Source organism: Seriola aureovittata, chromosome 15 (assembly GCF_021018895.1).
Source record: "Seriola aureovittata isolate HTS-2021-v1 ecotype China chromosome 15, ASM2101889v1, whole genome shotgun sequence".
NCBI lineage: Eukaryota > Metazoa > Chordata > Actinopteri > Carangiformes > Carangidae > Seriola > Seriola aureovittata.
The window spans coordinates 7,682,117-7,699,022 of record NC_079378.1 but is presented as its reverse complement, the minus strand read 5'-3'; the positions used below and the strand labels follow the sequence as shown (position 1 = coordinate 7,699,022).

The 16,906-nt window shown below is 38.0% G+C and overlaps 2 protein-coding genes and 1 pseudogene across 2 annotated transcripts; all 3 read left to right on the top strand.

Moving 5' to 3' along the window:
* The first annotated feature begins 3,180 nt into the window (after positions 1–3,180).
* On the top strand, positions 3,181–4,342 carry LOC130182720 (olfactory receptor 2A12-like). The gene is made up of 2 exons (XM_056397840.1): positions 3,181–3,760; positions 4,028–4,342. The coding sequence occupies exons 1-2, from the start codon at positions 3,467–3,469 to the stop codon at positions 4,319–4,321; spliced, it is 588 nt and encodes a 195-aa protein (XP_056253815.1). The 5' UTR covers positions 3,181–3,466; the 3' UTR covers positions 4,322–4,342.
* Positions 4,343–7,282: 2,940 nt separating this feature from the next.
* On the top strand, positions 7,283–8,931 carry LOC130182773 (olfactory receptor 1-like; annotated as a pseudogene).
* Positions 8,932–15,423: 6,492 nt separating this feature from the next.
* On the top strand, positions 15,424–16,577 carry LOC130182681 (olfactory receptor 2A12-like). Its single transcript, XM_056397769.1, has 2 exons — positions 15,424–15,981; positions 16,250–16,577. The coding sequence occupies exons 1-2, from the start codon at positions 15,688–15,690 to the stop codon at positions 16,541–16,543; spliced, it is 588 nt and encodes a 195-aa protein (XP_056253744.1). The 5' UTR covers positions 15,424–15,687; the 3' UTR covers positions 16,544–16,577.
* The last annotated feature ends 329 nt before the right edge of the window (positions 16,578–16,906 follow it).

Genomic DNA, 16,906 nt, shown 5'->3' with positions numbered 1-16,906 from the left:
TAGGAAGAAGCTGAAGGTTTGGGAGTTTTGGGACACAGACAGCATCAACATAATTTGAAACATTTTACTATCTGAACAATTTGGTGCTCTGATGGGAACGTACTGTAAGAAACAGACGACATTTCAATCCGATTGTGAATCAAAACACACACACACACACAGAAGCTGCAGACATTTCTGATACAGGCTGTCAAAACCAAAACAGACAAATGTTTAATTGTTGCAAGAAAGAGACACAAAAGCAAAAGGGTAGAAGAAGGAATCCATACACATGACCTTTTAGTTTTCAAACAACTCTTTTCCTTTACACACTGAGTTGAGAGTGAATCCAATGTACAGATTTTTTAATATGATGTTGACAGAACCTCTTGGAAGCTGTGTTTATAAAAATCCTAAAAATTTTTGTCATCCAGGAAATGTGTGTTAATAAGGCTTCCATAGACCTTTACCCTTTTTTTAATACAGGGTTATTTCAAGGTTCATGAATCCTTCTAAAGGAAAAGTAAATATAGTTAGAGTGCAGCGATTTAACTGACAGCATGATCTGAAAATGTGGCAGTAATGACAGAGATTATAAGAAGGAAATTAAGTAATCTACTGGAGCAAACGTAGGATGACTTCAAAACACACGATAGACTAAATATTAGACAAGAGCTCATAAAATACATTTATATATTACACAGAGACATTTTTAAACAACAGCGTCATAGATTTACTGCCAAGCTATAAATAAAATAAAAATGGAAAATCAGTGTTCTTGGGGGTACAGGACAAATGTAATAATATCAAGTAGTTTTAAATGTAGATAATGAGGTGTTTACTGAAAAAAAAGAGCACCAAAATAATCCATCTCATATAATAAAAAAAAAATTGGTGTTGTTTTTCCTGCTGCACTTTGGCCTACTGGCTGTTATGCAAACTAGACAAGTGACTCAACAGCATCACCTGGTTGCCACGGAAAAATGAAGCAATTATTATTTATTTATTTATTTATTGCGCTAAGACTTCATCAGCTTGAATGTTGAGTGAGGTTCTTGGTATATAGTCACACCAAGGTCTCCACTGAAGCTTTAGTGTTGCCTCTCACTTGTAAGTCACTTTGAATAAAAGCATCAAATGAGTAAATGTGAATGTGAATAAGCTTCAGTAAGTCTTTGAAGGCCCATTTGTCTCAGCTGACAAGTTAACAGATTCAACTATGACTTAACTTTGACAATCTGTTGAGAAATGTCATGTGTCATTTTACTCAGGCGCTTAAATTCTACCCACCAACCTAGTATTATTTAAGAAAGTAAATAGTGGCGGTTAATACTTTCCTGTAACCGTTTCAAATTAAAAGCCCTCTAGCGTTTCTTTAGAAAGAAAGTACGAATTTGACGTGCATGTATTTGAGTATTTGTATTTTATTCCACTTTATACTTCTTCACTAGATTTAAGATAGAATAAGATATATTGTGCTTTTTGCCCCTACTGCTTACTTTACAGATTAAGATTTTACATTAAAACATACAATAAACCCATCAAACATAATGCACTGCTAAAGATTAAACTGGCTCCAGTGGTTTATGACCTATGACCCCATTGTCACTATAAGCAGATATGTTTCACTCTATTTCCCCACTAAACTTCTCAGACTGATTTTTTTGGTTTTTCTTTTCTTCCCACTTTATCATTTCCCAACCCCTCGAATTTATCTTGTGAACTTTTGGAGGGGCCCAGCTCCTAGAGTGAGAACCACTGGGCTGCAGTTCACTGCCTAACAGTATATAAATTATTTAAAACTAACTACACCTCGACCAGCTGCAGCCGTGAATTGCTACTAACACATTGTTGCACCAGCATTAAAGATTAATCATGTAAGATATAATAATATATCAGCCTCAGGGGCCATTGTGACTACTTCTACGTTTGATTCTTAAACTACCGATTGCTGATAATATTTCTTATATTTGATATTATATTTATTTCATATTATAATTTCTCCTCTCTGTACTGTAAGTCTGCATATCTATGTGTATTTTCTGCTGCATTCAGTATATAAATCCTGCTCTCCTGCTGTTTTTGTTGGTTTGCTTTGTTTTGTTTTTTTAAGATCTATCCAAATCTACAGGAAACATTTCCATATTGTGCCTGATATAGTTAAATTAAACCAATATCTCATTCTAACCTCAACACACCAAATATAATCCTATGTTTAATTTTGGGGGAGGCTAAATCTAAAGTAGGTAAAGTAGAGTTTACAGTGCATTTTTTATATATTATTCTACCATTATATTACATGATTTGTGGCGCCATGGGAAATGTAATGAACACACTGCATTGATATTCATATCCATTATAACATGCTGACTTTGTGTCATTGAGCAATTAGTCAGGTTTTGGATCCACTTCATTCAGTTTAAAAGTAAGAGAATACAAGGCTTTATTTTATCTTTCGACGGTACATTTGTCATGGAAAAGTTAATTAGACAACCAGAGTGTGCTTTTTTTTTGTCTCCATTGGGACAAAGTTGTATAAACATACTTCCTGCCTGTCACAAAATCTTTATAAAACTGAGAGCTGCTGCTTGCGTTCATCCTACTGTGAGGGCCATTCAGTAAGGTAAGCACTGATACATCCCATAGTCTATGTCCCTCTCAGTCATGTGCCGTAACTGTACTGCTAATACTGTCTGCCTGACTCTGCCTTCAGTATGTTTCAGGTGGATGAGAACTACACACGTGTGTCAGAGTTTGTTATTGTGGGCTTCCCAAGTCTCCAGCCGGAGTACTTTGTCCTAGTGGCGTGGTTCTTCTTCTTCCTCTATGTGACCACAGCGGTGGGCAACCTCCTGCTGGTAGTGATGTTTACTTTGGAGCGCAGTCTCCATGAGCCCATGTACATCGTCATGGTCAGCCTGGCCCTCTCAGACATAGGTAAATAGGATATCATTTGTCTCACCTGCCCCCTGTCTTCTGCTCTTTGAAACAGTGAAAGAAACATTGATGCTCTTAGTAACTGTGCAATTTACTGTTGTTGACCTTTATAACAGTAGAGGCAACCTGGATCGCCTAGGTTTGAAAATTAATGTGATCTTTCATGTTATGTCTTTTCATTTTTTCTTCCAGGAAACAGAAGAACTGTCTCGTGTGATCTGCTTTGCCTTGACCTCTATCACTTTTCTCTTTTTCCTGTAGGTTTTGCCACAGTGGCTTTACCCAAACTAATTGCTCGCTACTGGTGGAATGATGGGAGTCTTGGCTTTCACACTTGCTTCTTCCAAATGCACATGATCCACTATTTTGGCTCCTTGAATTCTCTGATTTTATTGACCATGGCCCTGGACAGATATCTGGCCATCTGTTTTCCTCTCAGGTGAAAAAAAAAAGGTTGATTAGTCTCATCTCTCTTTTCTTTCCCCCCACTCTTCTCCTGTCCATCATTCCCTCTCTTTCTGCCTCTCTTTCTCTCCTCAGATACCCGACAATGATGACGAACCAAACCATGGCAGGCTTGACTCTCTTCTGCTGGGGGATAGCTCACATCTTCCCTGGCATTAGCACCGTCAGCTTTTCCTTGATGCCGTTTTGTGGACCCAACAAAATCATACAAGCCTTCTGTACCACCATGTCGCTCAAATCTCTAGTGTGTGTGGACACCAGTCGACAATACAGTCTTGCCTTTGCTTCAGCGATGTTCATTCTTTATGTTCCTTTAGCATTCATCATCTTCTCTTACATTTGCATCGTCATCTCAGTATTGCGCATGGCCAAAGGACAGGTGAGGCTCAGCTGTTTTTATCCTTCGATAATGGTGTATTCTTAAATCTTGTATGTGTGTCAGATTAGGCCAGATACTTTCATAATTAAGATTACAATGCACCAAGTGCTCCATCCTAAAATTCACAAGGTCACAGACTTTGCTAGGATTATAGCATTTTATCTTTTTGTGCAGCAACTACTACTTTCCTAAATGTGACATGTATTTTCTATCTTTTTATTTTATTATTCATAACTCATTTTAACCCCAAGCTGCTGTTCTCCTCAGGGGAGAATGAAGACCTTCTCTACCTGTGCCACCCAAGGCTGTATCATTTCTATCTACTACATACCACGTTTCTTTGTCTACGTCACACCTTTCATTCCTAACCTGACAATGACCCCAGACAAGAGTATAGCTACCACCGTCTTCTACAGTCTTTTCCCTCCAGTCATCAACCCGTTCATCTACTGTCTGAGAACCAAGGAGATCAAGCAAATATTCAGACGCTGGCTGCAGAAAAGAAAGGGTGTCATGCCGACAAAGCATGGCCAAATTGTTGCTGTCACCATGTCAAACTGACAAATCATCCATCACCCTGTACTGTTGTTTTGATGAGCATGAAAATGAAATTATTGATGTGTATATGGTAATATATGCTACTATAATATATATATATATATGTATAAATATATATTGTACTTTGACTCTACCTGTATGTGAACCAATAGTGCTTTAATTCCAAAATAAAAAGCCATTCTGCATCCACTGTCCATTTCCTGCATTAAAACGTAAACAAATGCTTCTAAGTCCTGTAGTTTCAGACTGAACTGTTATGATGTGTAACACAGTAGGAAGAAGCTGAAGGTTTGGGAGTTTTGGGACACAGACAGCATCAACATAATTTGAAACATTTTACTATCTGAACAATTTGGTGCTCTGATGGGAACGTACTGTAAGAAACAGACGACATTTCAATCCGATTGTGAATCAAAACACACACACACACACAGAAGCTGCAGACATTTCTGATACAGGCTGTCAAAACCAAAACAGACAAATGTTTAATTGTTACAAGAAAGAGACACAAAAGCAAAAGAGTAGAAGAAGGAATCCATACACATGACCTTTTAGTTTTCAAACAACTCTTTTCCTTTACACACTGAGTTGAGAGTGAATCCAATGTACAGATTTTTTAATATGATGTTGACAGAACCTCTTGGAAGCTGTGTTTATAAAAATCCAAAAAATTTTTGTCATCCAGGAAATGTGTGTTAATAAGGCTTCCATAGACCTTTACCCTTTTTTTAATACAGGGTTATTTCAAGGTTCATGAATCCTTCTAAAGGAAAAGTAAATATAGTTAGAGTGCAGCGATTTAACTGACAGCATGATCTGAAAATGTGGCAGTAATGACAGAGATTATAAGAAGGAAATTAAGTAATCTACTGGAGCAAACGTAGGACGACTTCAAAACACACGATAGACTAAATATTAGACAAGAGCTCATAAAATACATTTATATATTACACAGAGACATTTTTAAACAACAGCGTCATAGATTTACTGCCAAGCTATAAATAAAATAAAAATGGAAAATCAGTGTTCTTGGGGGTACAGGACAAATGTAATAATATCAAGTAGTTTTAAATGTAGATAATGAGGTGTTTACTGAAAAAAAAGAGCACCAAAATAATCCATCTCATATAATAAAAAAAAAATTGGTGTTGTTTTTCCTGCTGCACTTTGGCCTACTGGCTGTTATGCAAACTAGACAAGTGACTCAACAGCATCACCTGGTTGCCACGGAAAAATGAAGCAATTATTATTTATTTATTTATTTATTGCGCTAAGACTTCATCAGCTTGAATGTTGAGTGAGGTTCTTGGTATATAGTCACACCAAGGTCTCCACTGAAGCTTTAGTGTTGCCTCTCACTTGTAAGTCACTTTGAATAAAAGCATCAAATGAGTAAATGTGAATGTGAATAAGCTTCAGTAAGTCTTTGAAGGCCCATTTGTCTCAGCTGACAAGTTAACAGATTCAACTATGACTTAACTTTGACAATCTGTTGAGAAATGTCATGTGTCATTTTACTCAGGCGCTTAAATTCTACCCACCAACCTAGTATTATTTAAGAAAGTAAATAGTGGCGGTTAATACTTTCCTGTAACCGTTTCAAATTAAAAGCCCTCTAGCGTTTCTTTAGAAAGAAAGTACGAATTTGACGTGCATGTATTTGAGTATTTGTATTTTATTCCACTTTATACTTCTTCACTAGATTTAAGATAGAATAAGATATATTGTGCTTTTTGCCCCTACTGCTTACTTTACAGATTAAGATTTTACATTAAAACATACAATAAACCCATCAAACATAATGCACTGCTAAAGATTAAACTGGCTCCAGTGGTTTATGACCTATGACCCCATTGTCACTATAAGCAGATATGTTTCACTCTATTTCCCCACTAAACTTCTCAGACTGATTTTTTTGGTTTTTCTTTTCTTCCCACTTTATCATTTCCCAACCCCTCGAATTTATCTTGTAAACTTTTGGAGGGGCCCAGCTCCTAGAGTGAGAACCACTGGGCTGCAGTTCACTGCCTAACAGTATATAAATTATTTAAAACTAACTACACCTCGACCAGCTGCAGCCGTGAATTGCTACTAACACATTGTTGCACCAGCATTAAAGATTAATCATGTAAGATATAATAATATATCAGCCTCAGGGGCCATTGTGACTACTTCTACGTTTGATTCTTAAACTACCGATTGCTGATAATATTTCTTATATTTGATATTATATTTATTTCATATTATAATTTCTCCTCTCCAACTGTAAGTCTGCATATCTATGTGTATTTTCTGCTGCATTCAGTATATAAATCCTGCTCTCCTGCTGTTTTTGTTGGTTTGCTTTGTTTTGTTTTTTTAAGATCTATCCAAATCTACAGGAAACATTTCCATATTGTGCCTGATATAGTTAAATTAAACCAATATCTCATTCTAACCTCAACACACCAAATATAATCCTATGTTTAATTTTGGGGGAGGCTAAATCTAAAGTAGGTAAAGTAGAGTTTACAGTGCATTTTTTATATATTATTCTACCATTATATTACATGATTTGTGGCGCCATGGGAAATGTAATGAACACACTGCATTGATATTCATATCCATTATAACATGCTGACTTTGTGTCATTGAGCAATTAGTCAGGTTTTGGATCCACTTCATTCAGTCTAAAAGTAAGAGAATACAAGGCTTTATTTTATTTTTCGACGGTACATTTGTCATGGAAAAGTTAATTAGACAACCAGAGTGTGCTTTTTTTTTGTCTCCATTGGGACAAAGTTGTATAAACATACTTCCTGCCTGTCACAAAATCTTTATAAAACTGAGAGCTGCTGCTTGCGTTCATCCTACTGTGAGGGCCATTCAGTAAGGTAAGCACTGATACATCCCAAAGTCTATGTCCCTCTCAGTCATGTGCCGTAACTGTACTGCTAATACTGTCTGCCTGACTCTGTCTTCAGTATGTTTCAGGTGGATGAGAACTACACACGTGTGTCAGAGTTTGTTATTGTGGGCTTCCCAAGTCTCCAGCCGGAGTACTTTGTCCTAGTGGCGTGGTTCTTCTTCTTCCTCTATGTGACCACAGCGGTGGGCAACCTCCTGCTGGTAGTGATGTTTACTTTGGAGCGCAGTCTCCATGAGCCCATGTACATCGTCATGGTCAGCCTGGCCCTCTCAGACATAGGTAAATAGGATATCATTTGTCTCACCTGCCCCCTGTCTTCTGCTCTTTGAAACAGTGAAAGAAACATTGATGCTCTTAGTAACTGTGCAATTTACTGTTGTTGACCTTTATAACAGTAGAGGCAACCTGGATCGCCTAGGTTTGAAAATTAATGTGATCTTTCATGTTATGTCTTTTCATTTTTTCTTCCAGGAAACAGAAGAACTGTCTCGTGTGATCTGCTTTGCCTTGACCTCTATCACTTTTCTCTTTTTCCTGTAGGTTTTGCCACAGTGGCTTTACCCAAACTAATTGCTCGCTACTGGTGGAATGATGGGAGTCTTGGCTTTCACACTTGCTTCTTCCAAATGCACATGATCCACTATTTTGGCTCCTTGAATTCTCTGATTTTATTGACCATGGCCCTGGACAGATATCTGGCCATCTGTTTTCCTCTCAGGTGAAAAAAAAAAGGTTGATTAGTCTCATCTCTCTTTTCTTTCCCCCCACTCTTCTCCTGTCCATCATTCCCTCTCTTTCTGCCTCTCTTTCTCTCCTCAGATACCCGACAATGATGACGAACCAAACCATGGCAGGCTTGACTCTCTTCTGCTGGGGGATAGCTCACATCTTCCCTGGCATTAGCACCGTCAGCTTTTCCTTGATGCCGTTTTGTGGACCCAACAAAATCATACAAGCCTTCTGTACCACCATGTCGCTCAAATCTCTAGTGTGTGTGGACACCAGTCGACAATACAGTCTTGCCTTTGCTTCAGCGATGTTCATTCTTTATGTTCCTTTAGCATTCATCATCTTCTCTTACATTTGCATCGTCATCTCAGTATTGCGCATGGCCAAAGGACAGGTGAGGCTCAGCTGTTTTTATCCTTCGATAATGGTGTATTCTTAAATCTTGTATGTGTGTCAGATTAGGCCAGATACTTTCATAATTAAGATTACAATGCACCAAGTGCTCCATCCTAAAATTCAGAAGGTCGCAGACTTTGCCTAGATTAGAGCATTTTATCTTTTTGTGCAGCAGCTATAACTTTCCTAAATGTGACATGTATTTTCTATCTTTCTATTTTATTATTCATAACTCATTTTAACCCCAAGCTGCTGTTCTCCTCAGGGGAGAATGAAGACCTTCTCTACCTGTGCCACCCAAGGCTGTATCATTTCTATCTACTACATACCACGTTTCTTTGTCTACGTCACACCTTTCATTCCTAACCTGACAATGACTCCCGACAAGAGTATAGCTACCACCGTCTTCTACAGTCTTTTCCCTCCAGTCATCAACCCGTTCATCTACTGTCTGAGAACCAAGGAGATCAAGCAAATATTCAGACGCTGGCTGCAGAAAAGAAAGGGTGTCATGCCGACAAAGCATGGCCAAATTGTTGCTGTCACCATGTCAAACTGACAAATCATCCATCACCCTGTACTGTTGTTTTGATGAGCATGAAATGAAATTACTCATGTGTATATGGTAATATATGCTACTATAATATATATATACTATATAAATATATATATCCTACTTTCACTCTATCTGTATGTGAACCAATAGTGCTTTAATTCCAGAATAAAAAGCCATTCTGCATCCACTGTATCCATAGGAAGACTTCAAAACACACGATAGAATAATATTAGACAAGAGCTCATAAAAAACATTTACACAGAGACACTTTAAAACAACAGCATCATAGATTTACTCCCAAGCTATAATAAAATAAAAATGGAAAATCAGTGTTCTTGGGGGTACAGGACAAATGTAATAATATCAAGTAGTTTTAAATGTTGATAATGATGTCACTGTTGTAAATGTCAGATATATTTAAATGATGCTGCAAAGTGTTTACTCATTCAAACTTACACTGCTTTTGAAACAATAATTTGCCTGTATGAGGAGACTGGTATATTGTTCAGAGGCCAGGCAGCAGCAGAACTGAGTGGTTTAATGTCACACAAATAAAAAGACTGTGCCGTCCTGAGTGGTGCTACTGTAACCACAATCCTCTCTGCCTGCACCCAGACTCTTTCTGTGTATGTGTGTGTAAATAACAGAGGAATAGTTGTATTCATGTTGAATATCTGGCCCACATTACAATCACTGTGTGTTGAACACAGCATGACTGCAGGGAGGAGGAGAGGAAAAAGCTACACAGGGGTTCAGTGAAGGCAACACAAGTACAGTCATCACCTTCTAGTGAAATATTTTCTTAGCCCTCTCATGCTGTGCTGTCAATCACTCCAATATATATATACATGAGTAATATATATACCTAAAACTACTCCCACAGTAATGTAGCATCTTGTTTAGGAGTTATAACATGTTTGCAAAACTGCTCTCAGATCAGCAGGTTGGACTGTACTCTGTTTTCAACACTGTTTTTCCTGCTGCAACTTTGGCCTACTGGCTGTTATGCAAACTGGACAAGTGACTCGACAGCATCACATGGTTGCCGCAGAAAAATTATACTGCATTAAGACTTCATCAGCTTGAATATTGAGTGAAGTGCTTAGTATTTACATCTAAGAGGTGATGACTGAGAGAGGCTTTGCAGATAAAAAGGAATAATTTCTCGTGTGTGTGTGTGTGTGTGTGTGTGTGTGTGTGTGTGTGTGTGTTCATGCATGACACAGAGAGGCCAGGATTCACACCTTAGTGATAATCAGTCCTTTCGTTGTTACTTTTCCTATATAAGAATACACAAACAATCAAATATCAATAGGCAGAGTCTTATTGTTACAAACTGGAGATTTTGCTTATGCTCTCCAGTCTTCTGGAGCTGACCCTATGCCAGGTATGTACGCTACACTGTTAATGGATCTAATCTGCTTTTTACATTATAAATACTGAATGTCCATAAATTCAGAAGGATCAATCTTTTTTTGTCGCTTTGTACTTCAGGCTTCTTCTGACTACTTCTCTCCGTTTGCTTTTTGCAGTCCTCTTGAGTAAGAAGTTCACAACTGAACTATACTTTAGTCCCGCGTTGAAAACTGAAACAAGTCTCCCTAATGAGGCTGTTAATGAGTTGTTTGTCGACACTGCTTTTGCAGGATGATGACACATCCAGAACAGTTAGGTATCACTTTGTCCCAGACTGCAGGGGACAGTCAAGAGAGAGTGGTGGGGTTATGTTAGGTAAGGTGGAAGACATTGCCTCATGAAGTTAGTTGAGCTCCTGTATTACTTATTTGTGAAACTAATCTGAATCATCAGAGGAAAACTCTTTTCAGCAATGGAGCGAATTAGTAAATAAACTATATTCTATTTCCCAGGTGTCAACAACTCAGCTGAATTCTGACCATCAACCATACAGTCTATGCCATGAACTGGAATTGTGCATAATGGGTAAAGTAAGGGTTCACATAAGAATTAAATTCTCATATTCTACAATTCTCAATCAATTCACAAATACCAAACATCACTTTTCGTAATAACTATGGTTAATAATGTTATATTGACAGAACTGAAGAGGTGGAACTCAACTGCACAGGCAAATTGCAGCACCAATATTATGTGAATACTTCACTTGCCATCACCTAATCTTCGCTGAGCACCGAGCTCCAGGACTAACAAACAAGACTAACTGGCCGACACACATTGCGCTATTTTACAAAACTTCAGCTAAGTCTCAACCAACTCCTGACAGCAATTACACTCTTGTTTCAATCTTCTCATACAAGATGTTTCCAAATTGATGCAGCTATTTTTATTTTATCAAAAATTGCATTTCAGTGTCCTAACAACACAAGTACACTGAAGTAAGAGCCTAAAAATTGTGCCACCCTTTGTTGAGTCAATCATTGATGAAGGGCAGTTTAATGAAAGTTATGCAAGGAGAGAAAGGTTACATATCCACATTACCTTGCAAGATTTTCCCAGCTGGTCAGGAATTTCGAACCAATGATGCTGTACTCACAAGCCCACTTTTCTCATTTCCAGGCCTCTCAAATGTATTGACACCTGAAAGGAATGGTTTATGATTTGTCAACTTCATGTCAAGATGTGCAACAATAGGTCTCATTAAATTACTAATTAACTAGCAGAGCATTTTAAGTCTGTTCTGCTTTACACATGACAGAAAAATATTTAACTAATTTGGAGGTATATAATTATTTATGTTTGTCTCTCATTTTTTTTGCTATATTCTAAATAATTAGCACGACAGAGATTAACTTAACCCAACTCCTGCTTAGTAAATTCCTGCGATACATAAATCATTCATGTCTTATTAATTTAATTTGCTGTGACTAAAACTGTATCAGAACTTCCTCAAGAGATTATTGAAGCTCTAGGGACACGACACATTCAAATCAAATCAAGATAATATATATATATGTTTCCAAGCTAAAGTCCATGTATAGGGGTCTTGCATGTAGACCAGAGACCATTTTACACAAAAATAGATTTTGACTTTGGCTTAGATCAAATTGATATTAGACTTCATATGGACATTTAAATTCATCCATGGCACAAAGCTGTCTAGTTCTTGACTATCTTAAATATGACTCATTTGCCATGAATTTTGAGTAAATTAAGAGTTTGAGTCAAATTCTTTTTTAAAAACTAAAAAAAAAAACATGGCTGTCCACGAAAAACCAAACCACTCAGCTCTGTTCAGTCCAGCAGAAAATATTTTCCTTCAAGCAGAATCCCACAGTTACAGGACATTTTGTTTGGAAAACTAATTCAGCAAAGACTGTAATAATACAAAAAACCTAGTGGCATAAAATCTTAACACAGTGCAGACCTGTAGCAGAGATGAGATGCTGTGGTTTCCTAACGTGGCAGGGCTTCATACATTATTATCAAACCAATTTATGAGCCATGTTCTTGCCTTTTGGTGCCACTGGTCAGCAGGTGTCACTGATTGTTACCATGGAAACAAGGCTTCAACTTCTTCCTTCTTCTTACTTTGCTCTTACTTCTTACTTAGCTTGCATGGTTGTAAGGAAACTAACATTTTACGTTTAAAATATAAAATATGTCTGTCTTTTTTTTTTTAAAAAAACAATCTAACTTGCATTTACATTAATAGAAACAGATACAATTAAGGTTGCAACTGAATCTAGGAAAAGCACTGAACTCAACTTTTTAGACCTTGCTATGCTGGGTTTTAGTGTTGAAGTATTATAGCAGTATTACTGGGATGCCTAACACCCTTTCACAACAATAAGTGGATCAATATTGTTAATTAATTCCCAATAATCTGCAAGTCATACGTTGTGAATAGGACGCTCGCTAGCTTCAGTGCTGTATCTTCGAATACAATGTTCTCTTGTATGTTCCTCTTGAAGAACTTAAACATATATTAGTTTGAAAACACTTCAAATTAAGTAAAAACCTCACCTTTATGGCTTGCATGAGAATATACTCCAAAATTGTTTGGTGAGGGGTATTTTTTTGTCCACCGTTTTTGAATACTTCCTGTCCAACGGTAGAAGTTGTTCTCTGACCGTTAACGTTACCAACTGTCATTTTAGTTCGGCCTGGCCATCTTCTGTGGCCCACATTGTTCATATCAGGGTATTTCGTCTCCTAACCGTGACATCATCAGAAAAAATCGCCAATCACATAATTTAAAGACAAAGGTTGTGCTGTTATTTCCGTTTTATTTACTTGTAAAATTATCACTCAGAGAGGAAGCTTTAAGCGACTAAATATCTTTCCCTTTTCGTCACTTATTTCATCAGTTTTCACCTACTGTATTTCCTTAAATAGTGACTGGGGCCTTCACTTACCTCTAGTGCAGGAGGTGACAGACTTTATTTAGAGCCAAAATCACAATATTTCAAATTCCTTCTGTTTTATATATTGACCATACCAGTATTTTAGTCTTGTTTTCAGTTGCTAGCTCATGCGGTTAATACCAAAGATCCTCTATACAGCTAGTATGGTGACTAGTTGTGGCAACTGCTGTTTGGTGACAGTCCAGCTACTGTGCTGTTAGCAGTGCAGCGCCGGGTAGCGTTCAACAACCGAGTGGCTAGCCCGTTAGCTACACCTGCCGTCTGAGAGAATGCTTTTTTTTTTTCACAAAACTTTATTAAACGACAATGAGTAGAATATACAGACAGGTGCTCAGTAGTCTGAGACAATGCTTCTGGAAGCGAGAGGCGGTAACGTGACGTCAGGGTTTTATAGTAGGAGGAAGTCCCTCCTCTAGGAAGCCGATGTTACGTCTGTCTACCAGTCAAGACTGGTGTAGTGTAAAATAACTTTTGGGGGGCAGCGCGTGTCCCATAGTGAGATACCGAAACGAATGTTGAAAGAGAACAGTATTTTAGTGTCAAGCCCTGTTTTCAGTTGCTAGCTCAAGCGCTTAATACCTACTTCTTCTTCTTCGTCTACTTCTCTGAGTTTACTGGCGGATCGCAAACAACTTTATGGTGCATACCGCCACCTACTGTACAAGCATGTGCAACATCATGTCATTTTACTCTAGCGCTTAAATGGTACCCACCAACCTATTATTATTTAAGAAAGTAAAGAGTGACGGTTAATACTTTCCTGTAACCGTTTCAAATTAAAAGCCCTCTAGCCCCCTTCACATTAAAACACATAATAAACCCATGTTTGATATTATATTTATATGATATTATATTATATTTCATATTATAATTTCTCCTCTCTGTACTGTAAGTCTGCATATCTATGTGTATTTTCTGCTGCATTCAGTATATAAATCCTGCTCTCCTGCTGTTTTTGTTGGTTTGCTTTGTTTTGTTTTTTTAAGATCTATCCAAATCTACAGGAAACATTTCCATATTGTGCCTGATATAGTTAAATTAAACCAATATCTCATTCTAACCTCAACACACCAAATATAATCCTATGTTTAATTTTTGGGGGAGGCTAAATCTAAAGTAGGTAAAGTAGAGCTTACAGTGCATTTTTTATATATTATTCTACCATTATATTACATGATTTGTGGCGCCACGGGAAATGTAATGAACACACTGCATTGATATTCATATCCATTATAACATGCTGACTTTGTGTCATTGAGCAATTAGTCAGGTTTTGGATCCACTTCATTCAGTTTAAAGGTAAGAGAATACAAGGCTTTATTTTATCTTTCGACGGTACATTTGTCATGGAAAAGTTAATTAGACAACCAGAGTGTGCTTTTTTTTGTCTCCATTGGGACAAAGTTGTATAAACATACTTCCTGCCTGTCACAAAATCTTTATAAAACTGAGAGCTGCTGCTTGCGTTCATCCTACTGTGAGGGCCATTCAGTAAGGTAAGCACTGATACATCCCAAAGTCTATGTCCCTCTCAGTCATGTGCCGTAACTGTACTGCTAATACTGTCTGCCTGACTCTGCCTTCAGTATGTTTCAGGTGGATGAGAACTACACACGTGTGTCAGAGTTTGTTATTGTGGGCTTCCCAAGTCTCCAGCCGGAGTACTTTGTCCTAGTGGCGTGGTTCTTCTTCTTCCTCTATGTGACCACAGCGGTGGGCAACCTCCTGCTGGTAGTGATGTTTACTTTGGAGCGCAGTCTCCATGAGCCCATGTACATCGTCATGGTCAGCCTGGCCCTCTCAGACATAGGTAAATAGGATATCATTTGTCTCACCTGCCCCCTGTCTTCTGCTCTCAGGATCTGGTGTATTAGGTGTTATACTGCTTTTATAAAAAATAAAAATTACTCCTAATAGTTATCACTTGGCTCTTTGAAACAGTGAAAGAAACATTGATGCTCTTAGTAACTGTGCAATTTACTGTCGTTGAACTTTATAACAGTAGAGGCAACCTGGATCGCCTAGGTTTGAAAATTAATGTGATCTTTTATGTTATGTCTTTTCATTTTTTCTTCCAGGAAAACAGAAGAACTGTCTCGTGTGATCTGCTTTGCCTTGACCTCTCTCACTTTTCTCTTTTTCCTGTAGGTTTTGCCACAGTGGCTTTACCCAAACTAATTGCTCGCTACTGGTGGAATGATGGGAGTCTTGGCTTTCACACTTGCTTCTTCCAAATGCACATGATCCACTATTTTGGCTCCTTGAATTCTCTGATTTTATTGACCATGGCCCTGGACAGATATCTGGCCATCTGTTTTCCTCTCAGGTGAAAAAAATAAGGTTGATTAGTCTCATCTCTCTTTTCTTTCCCCCCACTCTTCTCCTGTCCATCATTCCCTCTCTTTCTGCCTCTCTTTCTCTCCTCAGATACCCGACAATGATGACGAACCAAACCATGGCAGGCTTGACTCTCTTCTGCTGGGGGATAGCTCACATCTTCCCTGGCATTAGTACCATCAGCTTTACCTTGATGCCGTTTTGTGGACCCAACAAAATCATACACGCCTTCTGTGACACCATGTCGCTCAAATCTCTAGTGTGTGTGGACACCAATCGACAATACAGTCTTGCCTTTGCTTCAGCGATGTTCATTCTTTATGTTCCTTTAGCATTCATCATCTTCTCTTACATTTGCATCGTCATCTCAGTATTGCGCATGGCCAAAGGACAGGTGAGGCTCAGCTGTTTTTATCCTTAGATAATGGTGTATTTTTTAAATCTTGTATGTGTGTCAGATTAGGCCAGATACTTTCATAATTAAGATTACAATGCGCCAAGTGCTCCATCCTAAAATTCACAAGGTCACAGACTTTGCTAGGATTATAGCATTTTATCTTTTTGTGCAGCAACTACTACTTTCCTAAATGTGACATGTATTTTCTATCTTTTTATTTTATTATTCATAACTCATTTTAACCCCAAGCTGCTGTTCTCCTCAGGGGAGAATGAAGACCTTCTCTACCTGTGCCACCCAAGGCTGTATCATTTCTATCTACTACATACCACGTTTCTTTGTCTACGTCACACCTTTCATTCCTAACCTGACAATGACCCCCGACAAGCGAATAGCTACCACCATCTTCTACAGTCTTTTCCCTCCAGTCATCAACCCGTTCATCTACTGTCTGAGAACCAAGGAAATCAAGCAAATATTCAGACGCTGGCTGCAGAAAAGAAAGGGTGTCATGCCGACAAAGCATGGCCAAATTGTTGCTGTCACCATGTCAAACTGACAAGTCATCCATCACCCTCTACTATTGTTTTGATGAGCATAAAAATGAAATTACTTATGTGTGTATATGGTAATATATGCTACTATATATGCTACTATATATGCTACTATATATATACTACTTTCACTCTACCTGTATGTGAACCAATAGTGCTTTAATTCCAAAATAAAAAGCCATTCTGCATCCACTGTCCATTTCCTGCATTAAAACGTAAACAAATGCTTCTAAGTCCTGTAGTTTCAGACTGAACTGTTATGATGTGTAACACAGTAGGAAGAAGCTGAAGGTTTGGGAGTTTTGGGACACAGACAGCATCAACATAATTTGAAACATTTTACTATCTGAACAATTTGGTGCTCTGAT

Bases quoted from the DNA above. Each gene is read 5' to 3' on its own strand.
- LOC130182720 (XM_056397840.1), top strand. From the start codon at position 3,467: ATGATGACGAACCAAACCATGGCAGGCTTGACTCTCTTCTGCTGGGGG. The intron at 3,761-4,027 runs GTGAGGCTCAGC...TGTTCTCCTCAG, and splicing joins TGCGCATGGCCAAAGGACAG to GGGAGAATGAAGACCTTCTC.
- LOC130182681 (XM_056397769.1), top strand. From the start codon at position 15,688: ATGATGACGAACCAAACCATGGCAGGCTTGACTCTCTTCTGCTGGGGG. The intron at 15,982-16,249 runs GTGAGGCTCAGC...TGTTCTCCTCAG, and splicing joins TGCGCATGGCCAAAGGACAG to GGGAGAATGAAGACCTTCTC.